At 34.2% G+C, this 19,098-nt stretch overlaps 1 protein-coding gene across 1 annotated transcript in view; it reads right to left on the bottom strand.

Annotated features, from left to right (window-relative positions):
* The window catches only part of LRBA (LPS responsive beige-like anchor protein), an 820,489-nt gene that overhangs the window by 421,203 nt on the left and 380,188 nt on the right, over positions 1-19,098 (bottom strand). Inside the window, exon 36 of the mRNA XM_036763368.1 lies at positions 2,344-2,510. Coding sequence (XP_036619263.1) covers positions 2,344-2,510 — 167 coding nt within the window. The remainder of the gene's footprint in view (positions 1-2,343; positions 2,511-19,098) is intronic.

Genomic DNA, 19,098 nt, shown 5'->3' with positions numbered 1-19,098 from the left:
TTATAAGTTGATTATACAAGCTTTACACAAGGCAAATCAGAAAATAGATAACTCCTTGTTATAAAAGGATGGTTAGAGAGAATATATTTTTAACTGCACTGTTATATCTAACCATATTGCAGCACTAATACATATAAAATACACCTTAATTTGAATTAATGATGAAAATAACTATTTCATGATAGTTGTAGAAATGCCATTAGGGACCAAACAACACAGATGTATGGGATACAGAACTACTACCAAGCTAAATGGCATACATTCAGTGGTAACTGAAAAATTATCATTGCAGGGAAATGTTTGGCTGCAATGTTGTTTTACTAACATTAAAATGTTAATTAACCAGAAAGAGAAATAATTTCAAATATAAATTAAAATTACAAGATTTTATTTATATATAAGAGACTTCCATACCTCTCCATATCTCTATTTTTGTTATTTTATTTTATTTTTATTTTATTTTATTACCTTAAAGTAATTTTAAATTCTGTGGTTTTGAAAATCCTGGGTAAAACTTATATTTGATTTTCAAAAGAGTCAAATCATCAATCAAATAGAAAATATTACATCCCTTTGTGGGGCTAAAGAATGACAATTTATAACTCTAATAAAGGGGCCCTAATAAGCTTTAGGGGAAACACATTTCAGTTTGATCAGTCTTTCACAATACTCTGTTCAGTCCACATAACACTAAAATAACTTGAAAAAGAAAATATCAAAAATTCAAGAGCACTGGTTTATCCTAACATATGGGAACTCATTAAATGAAATTCTGATATCACATAATAGAAGAAACTATAAATTTAGCATAAATTATTTTAAGATTTTAATTATATAATTTTGACATTCATTTCAGGTGAAATTATACATCAGAGTAATTTCTAATGTTCAATTTCATAAGTAGTGTTCTACTTCTTTCTTAACATTCTTGTTTTTCAGTTGGGTACATGGCAATATCAAAAAGCTCTTCCTTCATTTTTGCCTTCTTTACTCCTCAATGGAATCCTCCCAGCTTACACTACAAACATCAACTTTGTGAAAACCAATCAATTAAGTAATCAATTAGCAATCACTAATATACACAGCACTCTGCTAGATTTGACAATACAACCACAAACACGAGATAGTTCCTGTTTTCAAGGAGCTCACAGTGGACTGTGCTGTGGGAGGAATGAAAGAGGGTGGGGGGTGGGGGTGGAGAACAGGTAATCAAGATAATATTTAGTACAGGAAAACATACTTCAATATATGGACTACTCAACTCTCCACAGATTTAACTCAATGCTGTATTCTAAACAAAAAAATAAAAGCACGTCAAGATATCAGTTAATATAAATATATTATTTTTAATTTGGAGTAGCCTTTTAAGCAAGCTAAAATTTGGGTTACTGGAACATAAATAAGAGATAGTATTACAAAATAGCATACCAATAACATAGTAAGCTATTAAATATTTGTTGAAAGATGAAAAGACATTGAGGTAATGTAATAATAATTTACTGTCCATTGTGTCCTATATTTTTTGCTACTAAGAGAACTTACTCAGAAAAGGAACACAGCAAACAATAACAATAAAGGTCATATCAAGACTATATCATTACCTATTCTCATAAGTTGTATTTTTAAACTTCTAAGGCTTAAAGTGTAGAAAAATATAAAAGGGAGTCAGTTTTAATATCGATCTATTCTAAACCTAGAAGCAGCAATTGCATTTTTATTAATCAGTAAGTTTTTATCAAGCACCTACAATATACAGCAGTACAGGAAGATTAAAGCTAAGATTAAGATGTTGAAATCAGTAGTCTTAAGTGATAAAATACAAACCATTAATTTTCAAGAATTATTTTTCAAAGTACTGAACTGCTCTTATCTTTGTTATACTATATTCACTGACAATTCCAAAAAAGGTACTTTTCATGATGCCTTCTAAAACTCAATAGATTATAAAATATGAATTAGTTTTCAAATTGCACTTATTTAGGAAGTGATTAACCTACAAGTGTACCTTATCTAATATATGTTATAAGACATTTCCTTAAAACTGTTACTAAAAAAAAAACAACACATACAGGTGAAAGTGCTCTTAAGTTGCTGCCTTTTATAAACTATGCATTCAATTACTTATTAAATTTAACTAAAAGAGGCAGAAGACATTTACAAAGGACATAATTATCTCTCCCTTTGCCCAATTTCTACTTTTTTATTCATTTTAGATTCATCATGGATCATAAATACAAAATTAGATTGCCTGTGTCTTATTTGGATGAGTATATCTAAAAGCACATGTTTATATATGGGTCAGTCAGAACATCAGTATCTGAAACTTAAGAGGCATCTCTTTACCTTGGTGCAGAATTTCCCCAGGCTCCATGCTTATCCGTCAGTATATTGATAATTTTCTGGATTAGCTGAGTTGCTGTCACATGGTCACGATACTTTGCTGCTCTTATTAAGTGATCACACATCTTTTCCTCTTCTCGTTTATCAGCAGAATACTGAGCACACAATGACTTGGAAGAGAAAACATATTGCTAATTTTTTAATTACTAGAGAAAGCTGTAAAGGCATAGAATAAAATTTAAGCATTAGTATATAATAATAGTATTAATAATTTTAGTATATAATAATAACAGGTAGCTAACATTTATATATTGCATTAAGGTTTGAAAAGTATTTTATAAGCATCATCTCATTTAAATCTCACATCAGCTTTGTAGTGTAGGTACTCTTATTATGTCCATTTTATGGATGAGGACCAGACAGATTAATTGCCCTGCCCAGGACTGAACAGTTACTTGATGTCCGAGACACATTTGCACTGAAAAGTCTTCCTGACTCCAAGTACTCCATTCTATTCACTATGCTATGCAGCCACATAAATGAAATCATATTTTTTGGAAGGTGGAAGGAATAAATATAAAAATGAAAAATTGACCTGAATGTCTAGGACCAATGCTAATCCTAAAAACTTAACTAATTCACCATTGATAGGCTTGGTAAATAAACAAGGTAAAAATGATTGACCTTATTCACACACCATCAAAAAGTGAAGGGCTAATTTCAGGGATAGATAGTGCAGAAAATCTGTTGTAACTGTTGTTCAAGTGAAGCTTGTTCTAAGCATACTCAGAGAAGAACTCTCACCTGCAATAAATTTACACTCCCCTTCTTTAATCTCCAATCCTACATAGGCATCCTCTTCATTATCCATAAATAAGGGTCTTTCCCCCTTTCAAAGATGCAATCTAAGAATTGCATTAATATTTAAGAATTTAAGAGGCAAAACTTCATGTATTGTCCAGTAAGTGTAAAGAGTTCATAAAAATTGTAAGTTAATTCAAGAATGTGAGCTGCACTTAAAAAGCTAATTAGCTGTGATATATTTAGAGGGAGGAAATATTATCTTAGAGTTTTAATAAGAAATAGAAAACACCTGAAAAATCATTACAACATTAACAAATCAACAGACTTATTAATTTTCAAGACACACACAAATTTACCAAAGAGCCAGAAAGTATCACACAATTTTTTTAATTCTTATCCTGAAACTAAAAAAATGTTGGAATTGAAGTATGGAATTGAAGATTATCTGTTCTTTTCTACATTTCTCATTACCTCCTTACTCTATAAATGCCTAAACTGAAATCTAGAAAGTAGAAGGTGCAAAAATCATAATTTCCACTTCAGAGTAAGGATCACCCCCATACACCTTTGAAAAGATTACTGTACCACAGGAGACCTTTTTGAAAAATATATTAATTCTATCCTGTTCAGCAACATTAGGACATTTTCTTAACTTTCTCCAGTACCAGTTGGTAAAGATTTGATAAGCAGTAACTTTAAGGTTTGCTTAAAAAGGAATAATTCTAAAAACAACTGCCCAAGGTAAGCTAAGTAGTAAAATGGTTTAAAGTGCTCTTTAATGGATCCTCCTTTACAATTTGAGCAGCAACTTTTCATATCTGACATAAAATCCATAGATATAAATCACATTAGAGGGCTATTCTTTCTCGATTATCAATCTCTGTCTCTTTGTGCAACATTAAAGTCACATTTGACCTTAAAAGATGATAAAATGGAAACCAAACTAGAATGTTTTATAAAAGATATAATGGACTTGTAACTCCTAAGAAAATCTTTATGACGTAATTTTGAACAAATTTTTTCTTAAATGCCCAGCAGAAATTCCATATATAGACATGGCATCTAAAGCCATTAAAAAAAGCAGTTAACATTTGCTCAATCTGCAACTTCGCAACTCAAAACAAGTGTATATATGCTTCCTTATGCTTATTTGTGGGAGCTGTTGGAAGGGCTTGAATTTATGGATTTCTTTTTTGAGGGGGTGGTGTAAAGGAGGAAGAAGATAATGTCTACACATGGTTACCAACAAAATAAGACATACTGTTAGTGATTTTTTTTTTTGCTTAACATCAGGATTTCTAATACTTTACAATTAGCTTTCAAACCTCACTATTCTAAGTTACACATAACCTGACAAGAAGATTATCATAATTAAAACAGATCAAAGCATTTTAGGGAATGACATCTAACGTAGATCTCTATGAAAATGAACCACAGTTAATCAAAGCGTGATTGCCATAAATGACAGTCAAAACGAGAAATCTATCTACTTCTAAAAAAGTTATTTTAAAATTTATCCAGTTATAATTCAAGTAACCTATCATTTCTTTTTGAAACTCAAATGAATTAGCTTTCATTTTCATTTTCCAGAAGTCATAGCTCTACCTAGTCCTACCCTCTAAGCAAGAATGTTTTTTTCAAATCAGAACTGAAACATCAAATGGCAAAACTTTTCTAAATGCTTCAACTTAAAGAATGCTGAAGTACGGAGAATACATTTTCTGACCATAGCTGAGGTTAAAGGGGAGAGAGTGTTGCTTACCACAAGGCATCACATTATATTCTCACAACAACCCTTTAAGGTAGGTTCTATTATTGCCATTATATAGGTGAAGAATCTGTGACTGAGAGAGGTTAAGGGACACACAACAGGTAAGTGTTAGAAGCAAGATTTGAATTCAGGTCTTCCTGAAACAAAGGCCCTCATTCTATCCACGGTACCACCAAGATGCCCCACAGTGGTCCCTGGATAGACACCACTATTAAGTTGGGAGGGAAGAGAATGGCTTTGGTGGTGCTTTAATCTTAAAAAAATTTTCCTTACAATTTATTTTCGAAAACAAGATCTTTAAATTATCTTTCATTCTTGAGAGCTAGGTTCAATATGCTCAGAGAACACAAAATCATTTTAATAAATAGAACATTTATGCTGAAAAAGTTAGAATAACATTTTGCATTATTTTACGAAGGGAAAACTATTCTAGTTTCTTCATTATCACTGAATCCAATTTGAGGAAGAGTCAAAAGTAAAATGTTTGTAGCCCAGGATACAACTTCCCTTCCCACCCACCCCCATTCATTCCCATATTTAAAAGCCATCAGAAACATGCCAAGAATGTCATGTTGTATCACTAAGTGACCACGCAAGAGATACCTAAATATCATTCACTACTTGGAGGAAAAAAAACCATAAAAATAGAGGAGACAACAGGCATCTCCAGGAAAAAAAACCTATATGAAAACTAATTCAGGATAAAATGAATCTATTCTGATTTTAAATGGGCCCGGAATCTGGAAGACCTAAGCTCAAATCAGGCCTCAGACACTTGCTAGCTGCATGGGTCCAGGCAAGTCACTTAACTCTGCCTCAGTCTCCTCAACTGTAAAATGAGAATAATAACAGTACCCACATATCAGGGCTGTGATAAGGATCAAACGAGATGTTATCTGAAAAACATTTATCACGGTCCCTGACACACAGACTCCACTTCCTCCATTCCCTTCTCTTCCCTTCTCCTTCCATTCTCCTTTCTTTCCTCCCTACCTCCTTTTACCCCCTTCCTTCCTTTAAAGGAATCAAATAATATGAGAGCTACAAAATATTTTGATCAGCAAGTCCACCCCACTTCATTTCATGAATGACAAAACAGATACAGAAAAAAATTGCCCATGATCACATGGCTAGTTTATGAATAATTTGGGACTAGAACCTAGGACTTCGTATTCTTAATTCTTTGCCTTTTCCATTATTCTATATTGCCTCAGATTCTAATTCTTTCCCCTATAAAGTCAACCAATCATTCTTTCTGTTAAGCCAGTATCATATATGCTTCATAATAAGAATAGCTGACAGTTATATAGGTCTCTAAGGTACGTCAAATACTTTATATTCTTGCAACCACTCTGGAAAATAAATACTATAAGTATTTACCCTTATTTTACAAGCAAAGAAACAGAGACTAAAGTATGTTGAGTAATTTCCTGATTGTCACACAACTAGTAACTTGTTGAGGACAGGTTTTGAATTTAGAATTCTCCTTCCTATCTCAAAGTACAGTATTTTTCCCATACTACCTCTATTCAATACACAATTACTCAAGGGTATTTTGCTATATTTAAAGTGCAATTTTAAAATAGCCTTAGTAGTTTGTCAAATTTGACCCTCACTACTGAGAATATTGTTCTTTATCTAAAAATGCCTACAAATGCTGCAAGTATTAACAAAAATATTTTAAAGTAAATGAGAATGAGTTATGCTGATTATAAAAAAATTTACAACTCAGCATTAACTCCTAATTTGCTCTTTTGGCAGAGTACATGGATTATATAAAACTGACAATTTAGTCAATATTTTAATTATGAAATGGAGGGGTGAAACTATCAAATCATAAGATAAAATGTAAATGGAGGATGTTTCACAAAGGCTCAATTTGTACACCTAGCTTTGTATGAAAGCTTATCAGTTACGCTGAAAACACAGATGTACCTTTAAGAAATATGGCCATGCACATCATGTCAGTCATTGGCTAGGTATAAAGAATGTAAAAGTCTCAACTCAACCCAGCTACTGAAAATTTCTAAGAATTTTCTCCGCTCAATACAAACAGCAAAAGTAAAGTGACAAGAATGAATGCTTTTTTAAAGAAACATTTTATTCACCTATTTTTATATATCGTTATATCTTTCCTTGGCATTCCTGTCTTTGCCCCGCCCAGAGAGCCATTCTACATGACATATCCTACATAACATCCTATACAATAAATGGTATTTATTTAAATACAAAAGTGGGGGGGGGGAATCACAAAAGATGACCCAAACATCAAAAAAGTGTGAAAATATATGCAAAGTGCAAAACTCATGATCCTCCCACCTCTGGAAAGGGGTTGCATGGAAGTATATTCTCATATATCTTCTTTTTTTTAAATTTATTTAATATATTTAGTTTTCAGCATTGATCTTCACAAAAGTTTGAATTACAAATGTTTTCCCCATTTCTACCCTCCCCCCACTCCAAGATGGCATATATTCTGGTTGCCCCATTCCCCAGTCAGCCCTCCCATCTGTCACCCCACTCCCCTCCCATCCCCCTTTCCCTTCTTCTCTTGTAGGGCAAGACAAATTTCTATGCCCCACTGCCTGTGTATCATTTCCTAGTTGCATGCAAAAACTTTTTTTTGTTGTTGTTTTTGAACATCTGTTTTTAAAACACTGAGTTCCAAATTCTCTCCCCTCTTCCCTCCCCACCCACCCTCCCTAAGAAGGTAAGCAATTCACAATAGGCCACATGAGTATCATTATGTAAAACACTTCCACAATACTCATGTTGTGAAAGATTAACTATGTTTTGCTCCTTCCTAACCTCTCCCCCTTTATTGAATTTTCTCCCTTGACCCTTTTCGAAAGTGTTTGTTTTTGATTACCTCCTCCCCCCTGTCTGCCCTCCCTTCTATCATCCCCCCCTTTTTATCTTCTTCCTCCTTCTTTCCTGTGTGGTAAGATACCCAATTGAGTGTGTATGGTATTTCCTCCTCAGGTCAAATCGAATGAGAGCAAGATTCACTCATTCCCCCTCACTTTCCCCCTCTTCCATTCCTACAGAACCACGTTCTATCCATTCTACCCCATTCTATCTCTCCCTTTCTCTCTCTCTCAATATATTCCTCTCTTATCCCTTAAATTGATTTTATTTTTTTAAGGTATCATCCCTTCATATTCAACTCACCCTGTGCCCTTTGTGTGTGTGTGTGTGGTATATATATACCTACATATATACATGCATAGACACACACACACACACACACACATATATATATGTGTGTGTGTGTGTGTGTATATATATATGTATATACACACACACACATATATATATGCACATTCCTTTCAGCTACTATGATATTGAGGTGTCATGAATCATACACATCATCTTTCTATGTAGGAATGTAAACAAAACAGTTCAACTTTAGTAAGTCCCTTATGATTTCTCTTTCTTGTTTACCTTTTCATGCTTCTCTTGATTCTTGTGTTTGAGAGTCAAATTTTCTTATTCAGCTCTGGTCTTTTCACTGAGAAAGCTTGAAAGTCCTCTATTTTATTGAAAGCCCATATTTTGCCTTGGAGCATGATACTCAGTTTTGCTGGGTAGGTGATTCTAGGTTTTAATCCTAGCTCCATTGACCTCCGGAATATCGTATTCCAAGCCCTTCGGTCCCTTAATGTGGAAGCTGCCAGATCCTGTGTTATCCTGATTGTTTTTCCACAATATTCAAATTGTTTCTTTCTGGCTGCATGCAGTATCTTCTCCTTGACCTGGGAGCTCTGGAATTTGGCGACAATGTTCCTAGGAGTTTTCTTTTTGGGATCTATTTGAGGAGGCGATCTGTGGATTCTTTTAATTTCTATTTTACCCTCTGGCTCTAGAATATCAGGGCAATACTCCTTGATAATTTCTTGAAAGATGCTATCTAGGCTCTTTTTTTGATCATGGCTTTCAGGTAGTCCAATAATTTTTAAATTATCTCTCCTGGATCTATTTTCTAGGTCAGTGGTTTTTCCAATGAGATATTTCACATTGTCTTCCATTTTTTCATTCCTTTGAATCTGTTTCATAATATCTTGATTTCTCATCAAGTCACTAGCTTCCACTTGCTCCAATCTAATTTTTAAGGTAGTATTTTCTTCAGTAGTCTTTTGGACCTCCTATTCTATTTGGCTAATTCTCCTTTCAAGGCATTCTTCTCCTCATTGGCTTTTTGGAGCTCTTTTGCCATTTGAGTTAGTCTATTTTTTAAGGTGTTGTTTTCTTCAGTGTATTTTTCAGTATTTTTTTGGGTCTCCTTTAGCAAGTCATTGACTTGTTTTTCATGGTTTTCTTGCATCATTCTCATTTCTCTTGCCAATTTTTCCTCTACTTCTCTAACTTGCTTTTCCAACTCTTTTCTGAGCTCTTCCATGGCCTGAGACCAGTTCATGTTGTTCTTGGAGGCTTTTGGTGTAGACTCTTGCACTTTGTTGACTTCTTCAGGCCATATTTTTTGGTCTTTTTTGTCACCAAAGAAAGATTCCAAAGTCTGAGACTGAATCTGGATGAGTTGTCGCTGCCTGGCCATGTTCCCAGCCAACTTACTTGACCCTTGAGTTTTTCAGCGGGGTATGACTGCTTGTAGAGCGAAGAGTACGTTGTTTCAAGCTTGAGGGGATGTGTCATTGATTTCAGAGCTATTTCTATATAGCCTGCTCTGCCACCCCAGCACTCCTCCTTCCTCAAGAACCACCAACGCGGACCTGATGCAAATCTTCAACAGGCTCTGCACTCCTGCTCTGATCCGCCACTTAATTCCTCCCACCACGTGGGCCTGGGGCCGGAAGTAACTGCAGCTGTAGTTCTGTAGCTGCACCTCCCACACTTCCCCTGGGGCGGTGGCCAAACCACGAACTCTGTCCCCTGCAGCTTTTCCCACTAACCTTCTCTGTTGTCTTTGGTGTTTGTGGGTTGAGAAGTCTGGTAACTGCCACAGCTCACTGATTCAGGGTGCTAGGGCCTGTTCTGCCCGGTTCCTGATCTGGCTGGTCCTGCTGTCTCCCACGCTGAGCTCCACTCCCCTCTACTCCATGCGAGATAGACCTCATCCAGCGACCATCCAGGCTGTCTTGGGCTGGATCCCTGCTTCCCTCTGCTATTTTGTGGGTTCTGCAGTTCTAGAATTTGTTCAGAGCCATTTTTATAGGTTTTTGGAGGGACATGGTGGGTAGCTCACGCAAGTCCCTGCTTTCCAGCCGCCATCTTGGCTCCACCCCTGGAAGTCTCTCATATATCTTCTTTTAAGCCACACTTATTCTTTATAATTTTCCAGTATTCGATTTTGATTTTTAATGGTTGTTCTTTATATTGTTGTAGTCATCATCTATATTTTTTCTTGGCTCTAATATTATCATGGATCAGTTCAGTAGGTATTTCTATGCTTCTCTATAATCATTAAATTCATCATTTTTTACAAGATAGTGATATTCTATTGCATTCATGTAACATGATTTGCTTAACCATCCCTAAACTGATGGACATCTACTTTGTTTCTAGTTCTTTGCTGTCACTAAAAGTGCTACAATGAATATTTTATTATATATGGGGACTTTCTTCTGATTAATGGCCTCCTTGGGAGTATGAGGTTAATAATGAAATCCCAGAGTCAAAGGATATGGGCATTTTAGCCATTTTATTTGCATAATTCCAAAGTGCTTAAAAAATGGTTGTACTGACGCATAGTTCCACCAACGATGCACTAGTTTGTCTATCTTCCCATAACCCCTCCAACTTTGACTATTTTCATCTTTTGGCTTCTTTCCCAATTTGTAGTGGAAGGTAAAACCTCAGGAGTATTTTGATTTTGATTTTTCTTATTTAGTGATCTGGAGTATTCTTTCATGTATAGTTGTTAACAGTATTTAATTTTTCCTTTGAGATCAATTTCTTTATATCCTTTAATCACTTATCTATTGGGTAATATCTTTTTAAATTGATTCACTCACTTAAGATCTATTGCAAAGCTGCTGGAAAAAAATACACCACATAATAATTCAAAAGTATTTGCTTAAAACATTTAGTTTACATATGAAAAAAGTATTTAAAAATATCAATGCACTCAAAATAAAAGTAATAAATTTCATTAGGAAATGAGTTCAAATATATTAATTAGATATAAAAGTGTTAATGACAAAATGCTGGATGAACTGCAGTATCACTGCAATCAGGAGGTTTCTTTTCCAGGTGAATATGGTGGAAGAGAAGCAATAACATTAAAAAATTTGATGGCTCATGGAGTACAAACCTGAGAGACTACTTCTATAGCAATCAAACTGATCAGCAAAAATGACTGTAATCTTGTACAATTTCAAGGTAGCACAATTATGTATTATCCAGTAAAAATATATAAACCACTCAAAATAAGTCAGACATAAAAATAAAAAAAAATCTTAATGATCCATTTCCACCTAACTCATCTTAGATAGGTTTAGATAACACGTGTGTTTAATTGTGGATTGAGGAAGATATACTTTAAAATATACTGACATCATATCAAGACAATTCAGAATAAGGTGTTCAGAATCAATGTCAAGACTGAGAATATATTTTTTAAGATGTAGGATCTAAATAAATGATGACTACAGAGTTCCTTCAATCTGATCATATCAATATTTTCCAAGAACTTCCTGTTTTTAGTAGTCTAATCTAAAAGCTGCATTACAGAACAGTTCTCAATGATTATACAAAAATCCAACTTTTGAACAATAATTGGACATTTAGGTCACAAAGTGGTAGGAGGGAAATAAGATAAAGCAATTAGGAAAATACTGTAATGGGGCAAAGAAGTTTTAGGACCTCAAAGCACAGGGTATTTCCAAACCTAAAGTCAGTTACATAGATTATTGGGCAGAGTAAAAGTTTGGGAATATTTCTATGTTCTTACAGGTGGCATTTAATGTTATTTGCATCTCTACAAGGATGAATAAAGTTGAGTCAGGCTTGAAAAATATCCTAATAATTTTTTTCTGTAAAAAGGCACACATTTATTTTAAGACTATAACTTTAACAAATCCTTTATCACAAAGCATCTAAATTGTCCTGTGTTCCCAGGGCCCTAACAGACTGCGTATGGTGGTTTTAGGAAGAACAAGAGTGCTAAAAATTACCACTAAATGTTTAGCACGTAGTAAGAAAGAGGAGAAAGACTAATAACAAACAAAAACAAAAACAAAAACAATTGAGAATCAGTAGCAAATTGAGAAGCTGCAAGCTCTTTATCATCCACAGATATATGTGAAATGCCCCATTCTGTCCCCAGGCCTGAGTTCTGCCCTAGATAATCTCTCCCTTTGCACCTGCTGGAAATAAGAAGAACTAGGGAAACATGCAAATATAGTTTTAAAGTAAAGACTCATTTTGTTTTACCCCATGAGGAAAATAGAGACATACAAATTTCAGCTGGATATAAGGAAAAACTGCCTAAAAATTCTAACTGTCCCAAAGTGGAGTACACTGTTTCAGTAAATAGTTAGATGCCTGTCTCTGGTATTCTGAAAGTGAGAGTTGAACTGCCTTTTGATGGGAATGCAGGAGAGGAGGTTCCTGCTTAGGTACAGATCAGTCTAAATATCCTCTAATGCCTCAGAGACCTGTAAGCCATGGCCCTTGCACTCTGGCCTTCAGTTCCCACAAAAATTTGAATTCCCTAAACGGTGAATTTTCACCTTACATACTTCCTGGACACATCCCAGTCATGATCCTGTGCTCACACCCTCCACTTCCCCCTTTTCATCCTCTAACTTATTCTTATGTGAGGAATTTAAGATGCCTGAGGGTAAGAACAGTCTTGTTTGCTCTTTTTGTATCCCCAATGCTTAACACACTCACTGCCCAGCACACAATATTTAAGTTAAATACATGCTTAATTTAATAAATACTTAATAAATGCTTCTTCATGTACCATTTCATTCAATGGCTATGAATCAATGTATGGCTGAGAATCAGCTGGTTAGTAAAACAACAAGCATCCATTAAGCACTTACTAAATACCAGGAATGCAAAGAAAGACAAAATCATAGTACCTGCCTCCAAGGAGCTCAAATTCTATTGGAGAAGACAATATTCAAATAATTATGTATACAATGTAAATGAGAGGTAATCTTAGAGTGATGGCACTAATAGTAGAAAGGACCAGGAAAGACTTCCTACAATATGTGGGATTTGTGCTGGGTCTTAAAGGAAATCGGGAAAGTAGCAAGCATAGGTGAGCAGGAAGGGCCAGCCACTGAAAAGGTAGAGAATTAGGAGATGGAGGTTTGAGTGCAAGAAACATAAAGTAGGTCAGAATATTTGGGTCATAAAAGAGCCACTGGAGCACACTGAGAAGAGAGGTGACAAAAATCAGTCCTAAAATTAAGATCACTTTGGTAGTTAAATGGAGGTCAGTGAAAAGACTTCAGGAGAGAAACAAAACTGAAGGCTGTTACAATAGTCCACATGAAAGGTGAAGAGGACCTATACACAGGTGGTAACTGTGTGAATGGAGAAAGGGAGACATATATAAAAGATATTGTGAAAATAAAAAGGACAAGACCTGATCACAGACTGGATATGTGGAGGAAGAGTGAATAATCAAGGATGTCAATGAACCTGTGAGTTTCAGTGACTGTGAGGATGATGGTACCTATAACAAATATAGGAAAGTTAAGAAAGGAGAGCTTGGGGGAAAAGACAGTGAGTTACCTTTCAGACATATTGAGTCTGAGATGTCAAAGGGAAATCCAGTTTAAAAATTCAAAAGACAGTGGTCATGGGGGATGAGAGCTAAAGAGAGAGGTAAGAACTAGATATACAGAAAGCCAATGTTGAAGGACTCCAGAAACATAAGCACACAATCCACACAGACTATAGCCTATTCATTCTCCCAGCCTATGCAGTTCTTCCCCACGTCTTTCTATACATCCTTATAGAGAACCTGTAAACTTGCTGGATTCTCTAGCTCCTTTGGCCTTTTGCAGTTATCAATTTAGAACTAGCCACCCATCTGTCTGGGAATCATCTGCATAGCTATGAAATCATACAACAGATGAGAACACAAAGCAAAGTGCATTGAAAGAGAAGAGAAAGCCCAAGACAGATAGCTGGGGGGCTCATGGTTAGTGGGGAGTGACCTGGATAAAGTTTTAGCAATGGAGAGTGAGGACTCAGATAGGAGAAGAACCAAAATAGGGTTATGAAAAACCATTGGTAACTTTGAAGAAAGTATTTAGTTGAAAAATGTGGTCAGAAGCTACATTACCGAAGGCCTGGAAGTAAGAACAGTGGAATCTGCAGTAGAAGTGGATTTAAAGAGTTTGGTTAGCCAGGAAGCACAAAAGTGATACAGGACAGAGGGCAACAAGGATGAAAAGATGAAATAAGCCTTTTGTTAAGGATGGGGAAAACTGGTATTTTTATAGGCAGTAAGAAAGAATAAGTAAATAGAGACCGAAAATTGGAGGATGAGAATAATAATGAAAGCAATCTGCTGGAAAAAGGGAAAAGATAGGACCGAACATTTATATTGAAGGATTTGACTTGGAAAAAAAAGGGCTACCTCTTCATGTGAGAGAGCTGTGAAGGAGATAGAGGGGAAAAGCATCTCAATTTTCCTGAAATGATGAGGAAGGTAGAAGAGGGAGCAAATAGGTAATGATTTTTCCATGGAGTATGAGGTGAGGTCCTCATAGGAAACAAAACTATAGGTGCCCAAAAGTACAATGGAGAAATTCATAGAGTAATGTGAAAACAGAACAGATGGATGGCTAGTTTTGTACTGATAACCACAAAAGGCTAAAAGGTCTAGAGAATGAAGCAAGTTGCAGAGAACTTCTATAAAGACGTATGGAAAGATGTCAACAAGAACTACACAGGGTGATATTGAATGAAAAGGCTCTATTCTGTATGGATTGCATGCTTATGTTTCCAGAGTCCTTCACTGACTATTTCAATCTGTGACAATTTGCTGGATGTGAAGTGAAACATTAGAGTTATTCTGATTCACATTTCTGTTCTTAAGGATTTGAAGCAACCTTCCTGTAGTTGCTAATAGGTTGCAATTCTTTTGAGTACTATTTATAGTTCTTTGAATATTTATCCATTGGAGAATCAGACTTGGACAAGTCATAGCAGATAGACTGCCTTTACTCCAACAAATCTCAAGTTTATAAATTAGCAGCATTTTTAAATTGTGACACTGATTCACAGGTATCCCAAGATTCTGGGCACTGTAATGAATTTCAGGGATCTGGCAGCAACTACAAAACAAGGAATACAGTTTAATGCCAATTCTCAATTTATTTGAACTTCCTTACATATGTTAGACATGAAACATACTGGCTGTAAAAATTCTTACAGTATTTTATTTTTCATGTCATGATTCAGTAGAAAAAGAATTAGTGATAAGAGTAAATGTACATGAGATGAAAATAAAATTTAATAGAAGAGAAACAGTTTTTCTAGATCTAGGGACCAAACCCATTCTTTAAGTATTATGTTCATTTTAGTTCACATATTATTTTGAAATAAGAAAAGTTAGCAAGAATTTCAAGTGGGAAAAAAGTGTGTAAGCCTAACCTTTACACTGAACTATATATTAAATTAATAATGCAACTTAAGAAAAAAAATCTTGGATTTTCAGTCAACTAAGAGCAGAGCTTTTCCTAACCATTTCATTATTTTTCCCTGATTTGTTAGGCTTTTGCATCACAAAATATATGCCCCACTGGGTGCCACTTAAAAGTAAAATCAGAAAAGGGGCAAAAATAGGAAGCAGTATTTCCATTCATGATAAACTTATTTAAATGTGTAATTTTCAGTAAATAAAGAAGTTTATGCAACTTTCAATTTTGGATACCTCTAAACTTGATTCGTGACTTCAGATTTAAAGTCTTGCATTAAAGGGGAAAAAATGCAACCCAAGAAAATCTTAACAATACTCTTAAATAAGATTTTTAAAACGAAAACTTAAAAATTCAAAACAAACAAAAATCAACCAATGACAATGTCTGACAGCCACCTTTAATTCTGAAATGATGCCTCTGTCATCCAGGGCCTCAATGTATTGATTTCCCTCCACAAGAGAAAAGCCTAAGCCAATGAAATAGATTTAGAATCATCCCTCTGATAATAGCCATCAAGGTTAAAACAGGGGGGATACTTATCAAAATATCTCTTCTATTTTTTCTTGTTTAAATGACCTGGATATAATGGGTTGGTTTCTTATCTCTGCAACCCAAAGTTTCCAAATAACATTTTAAAAGTTATTTCAAGAGTAGTTCCAAGGTTTGAACTTTTTACCTTAGACTTCTAATGTTAAATAGTTAATTTAAGATGATTACGTTTAAGTATTTTAAAAATTAGTATTAAATATTATGCCATAAAAGTCAATTCTCATCACAGACATATAAACTATTATATAAACATGTAAGTATATTGAAATGTCAACATGCAAGTCATTGTTTTTATTTTTTTACTTTAATTTTTTTATTTGATGTCTCTATGAAAAGGAGCAAAAAAAAAGTCTTATGGGAACACAAAAAGAATCTCTCCAAAAAACAAACTAGACCCAGCTCTAAGAATGAACATATACACTTTTAAGAATAAAAGAGAATGTGTGACTAATGAAAGCTTAAAATTCAGGGATTCTTGACCTAGGGTCCATAAAATTATTTTAAATATATTTTGATAACTATATTTCAGTAATTTGTTTCTTTTGTAATCTTATTTTATTTTGTGCATTAAAAATCGTGAAAAGTGTTCACCAGAGTGCCAAAGAATTGTTACAGAAAAAAAGGTTATGAATCACTAGAAAATTTAAAGAAACGATTGCTTCAGTAGGCTGATTCTATTAATAAATTCTCAAAACAATTCATAAATTGGTAGGACAAAACCTCATATTGATTATTAAAACTATAGCAATTAGAAATAAATTTTTCCCATGTCATTTATGTTAATAGAATTCAGAAAGTCATGAAAATATACAAACTCCTACATTTGTTTAGGAAAATTGTGAAATAGACGGGTGATCAAAAGATGCCATCCAGCAACAAGGAAGCAATGAGTAATTGGCTTTTTCCCCTGAAAAGCCAAAAGACAAGTTTCTCTTATGTATACTAGATTAATTCAGTTAAATAAAGAAATCACCAAAAAAAGTTACAGGGAAGTCTTCATATTTGAAAATTTAATGAAGAAAAAAGGATAAAGATATTCATAATCACAGTTTTAACAGGCAGTAAGTAAAAATAATAATTACTAAAAAGAATTTATAATACAGTATCTTCGTATTTGTATAATGCTCTTTGGGTTCATCATTGACTTTTAACTTTTTTCTTACAAGTACATATTTTTAAGTAAAGTTGGTAGATTAATGCAGAAAATAAAACATGTCCAAATAATATAAATTTAGCATATATATTTGTAACATAAAGAACTTCTGAATCAAATATAGTGCTGAGATATAACCCTTTAAGACACTACAGATGACAAACAACTTCAAATATAGGTAATCTAGTCTTAAGTCTTGTCATCTAGGTAGTACCTCAAAGAACTTATTTAAAGCAATAGGATAGGATTTAAAGATCATCTCTGGAATCTTAAATCCAAGTTCCACCACTAAATATCATTTTCACTTCAGGCAGATCACTTCACCATTCTGAGCTGAAATTCCCTCAACTGTCAAATGAAAGGATCGAAAAACAAAAAAAAAAATGAGGAGGGTGAACTGGATGACTTCCAAGGTCCCTCCCAACACTCCATGTATGGTCCGATGAACACACAACATGAGAGATAGCAGGGCCGAGTGGACAAGTCCCACCTCTGACATAAACATGCTAGGTGACTGAGAAAGTCACTTTTGTGTTCTGGGCAACTCTCTAAGACTGTGGTTTGTGAAGAGAGTGTTAACTGCAGTCCTGGAGGGAGTTTCCTTAACCAGGAGGCCATGATGTCACTAACATTACAAATTCAATACCTGTCACTATGACCCTATGAAAAGAATTTTAAATAACCAATAGAAGGAAGGGTTAAAAAAAGAGAGAGATGAAGAGAAGGAAATTATTTTTATGAAGCCAAGGTAGGGGTATTATGTTTTAAATTGACATGTGACATATCCTGATCAGTACTATTTTAAAACATAAAAAACAAAAGTAAATATTTTACATATATAGAAAACTTAATATATACAATACAATAAAATGGCAAACCAAAGGCGTGTGTAATTCTTGATCTTAACCACCTTGTTAGAATTAATATCACAAAGAAACTTAAGACACATCTTTGTTATAAACATTCACCAAGAAATCACCCTTCTTGCACAAACAACATTCTACTATCTATAAATAGTCTTCAATTTTCATGTCTTTAAAATGGGAAGGAGGAATGATTTGAACTAGCTTAGAAGTTTCTTAACTTTTTTGCATCATGGACCCTTTTGAAAGTCCGATAAAGTCAATGAACTCCTTTCTCAGAATGACAGTTTGAATTTTCTTAAGAATTCATAACTTAAGGAAGTACTAAATTTCAAAAGACATTTTTGAAAATAAAAATAAACATCAAATTAAGGACATGCGCATTAGATGGTCTCTGGCATCTCATCCCTATCCTGACATTCCATATTTTTAGATGTATATCACAAATAAAAATTAAAACAAGGCATAATAATTTGTTAAAAGAAAATCTGAAAAAAAATCAAAATCAAATTTTTTTAATTTAAAAATTTTTTAAAAAAGAAAATTTAGATAGACTGCTATACTCAAAGGATCCCCATTGAAGATTTTAAGCTTAGAAAGGTATTAAAGACTTTAATTGGTAGTCAAGAAAAAACTTTACATAATTATCATATACTGGAAATGAAAGGATGAAAAAGAAAGGAAGGGACGAGATTTTATTAGATGACTTTTTTTAAAATTTTTTTTATTTTTATTATTTTTTTTAATTTAAATTTATTTATTTAACATATTTGGTTTTCAGCATTGATTTTCACAACAGTTTGAATTACAAATTTTCTCCCCATTTCTACCCTCCCCCCCACTCCAAGATGGCATATATTCTGGTTGCCCTGTTCCCCAGTCAGCCCTCCCCTCTATCACCCCGCTCCCCTCTCATCCCCTTTTCCCTTCCTTTCTTGTAGGGCAAGATAAATTTCTACGCCCCATTGCCAGTGTATCTTATTTTTCTGT

Source organism: Trichosurus vulpecula, chromosome 6 (genome assembly GCF_011100635.1).
Source record: "Trichosurus vulpecula isolate mTriVul1 chromosome 6, mTriVul1.pri, whole genome shotgun sequence".
NCBI classification, from domain to species: Eukaryota; Metazoa; Chordata; class Mammalia; order Diprotodontia; family Phalangeridae; genus Trichosurus; species Trichosurus vulpecula.
Note: the sequence above shows the minus strand (reverse complement) of the source record. Positions and strands in the feature narration are given on the sequence as shown.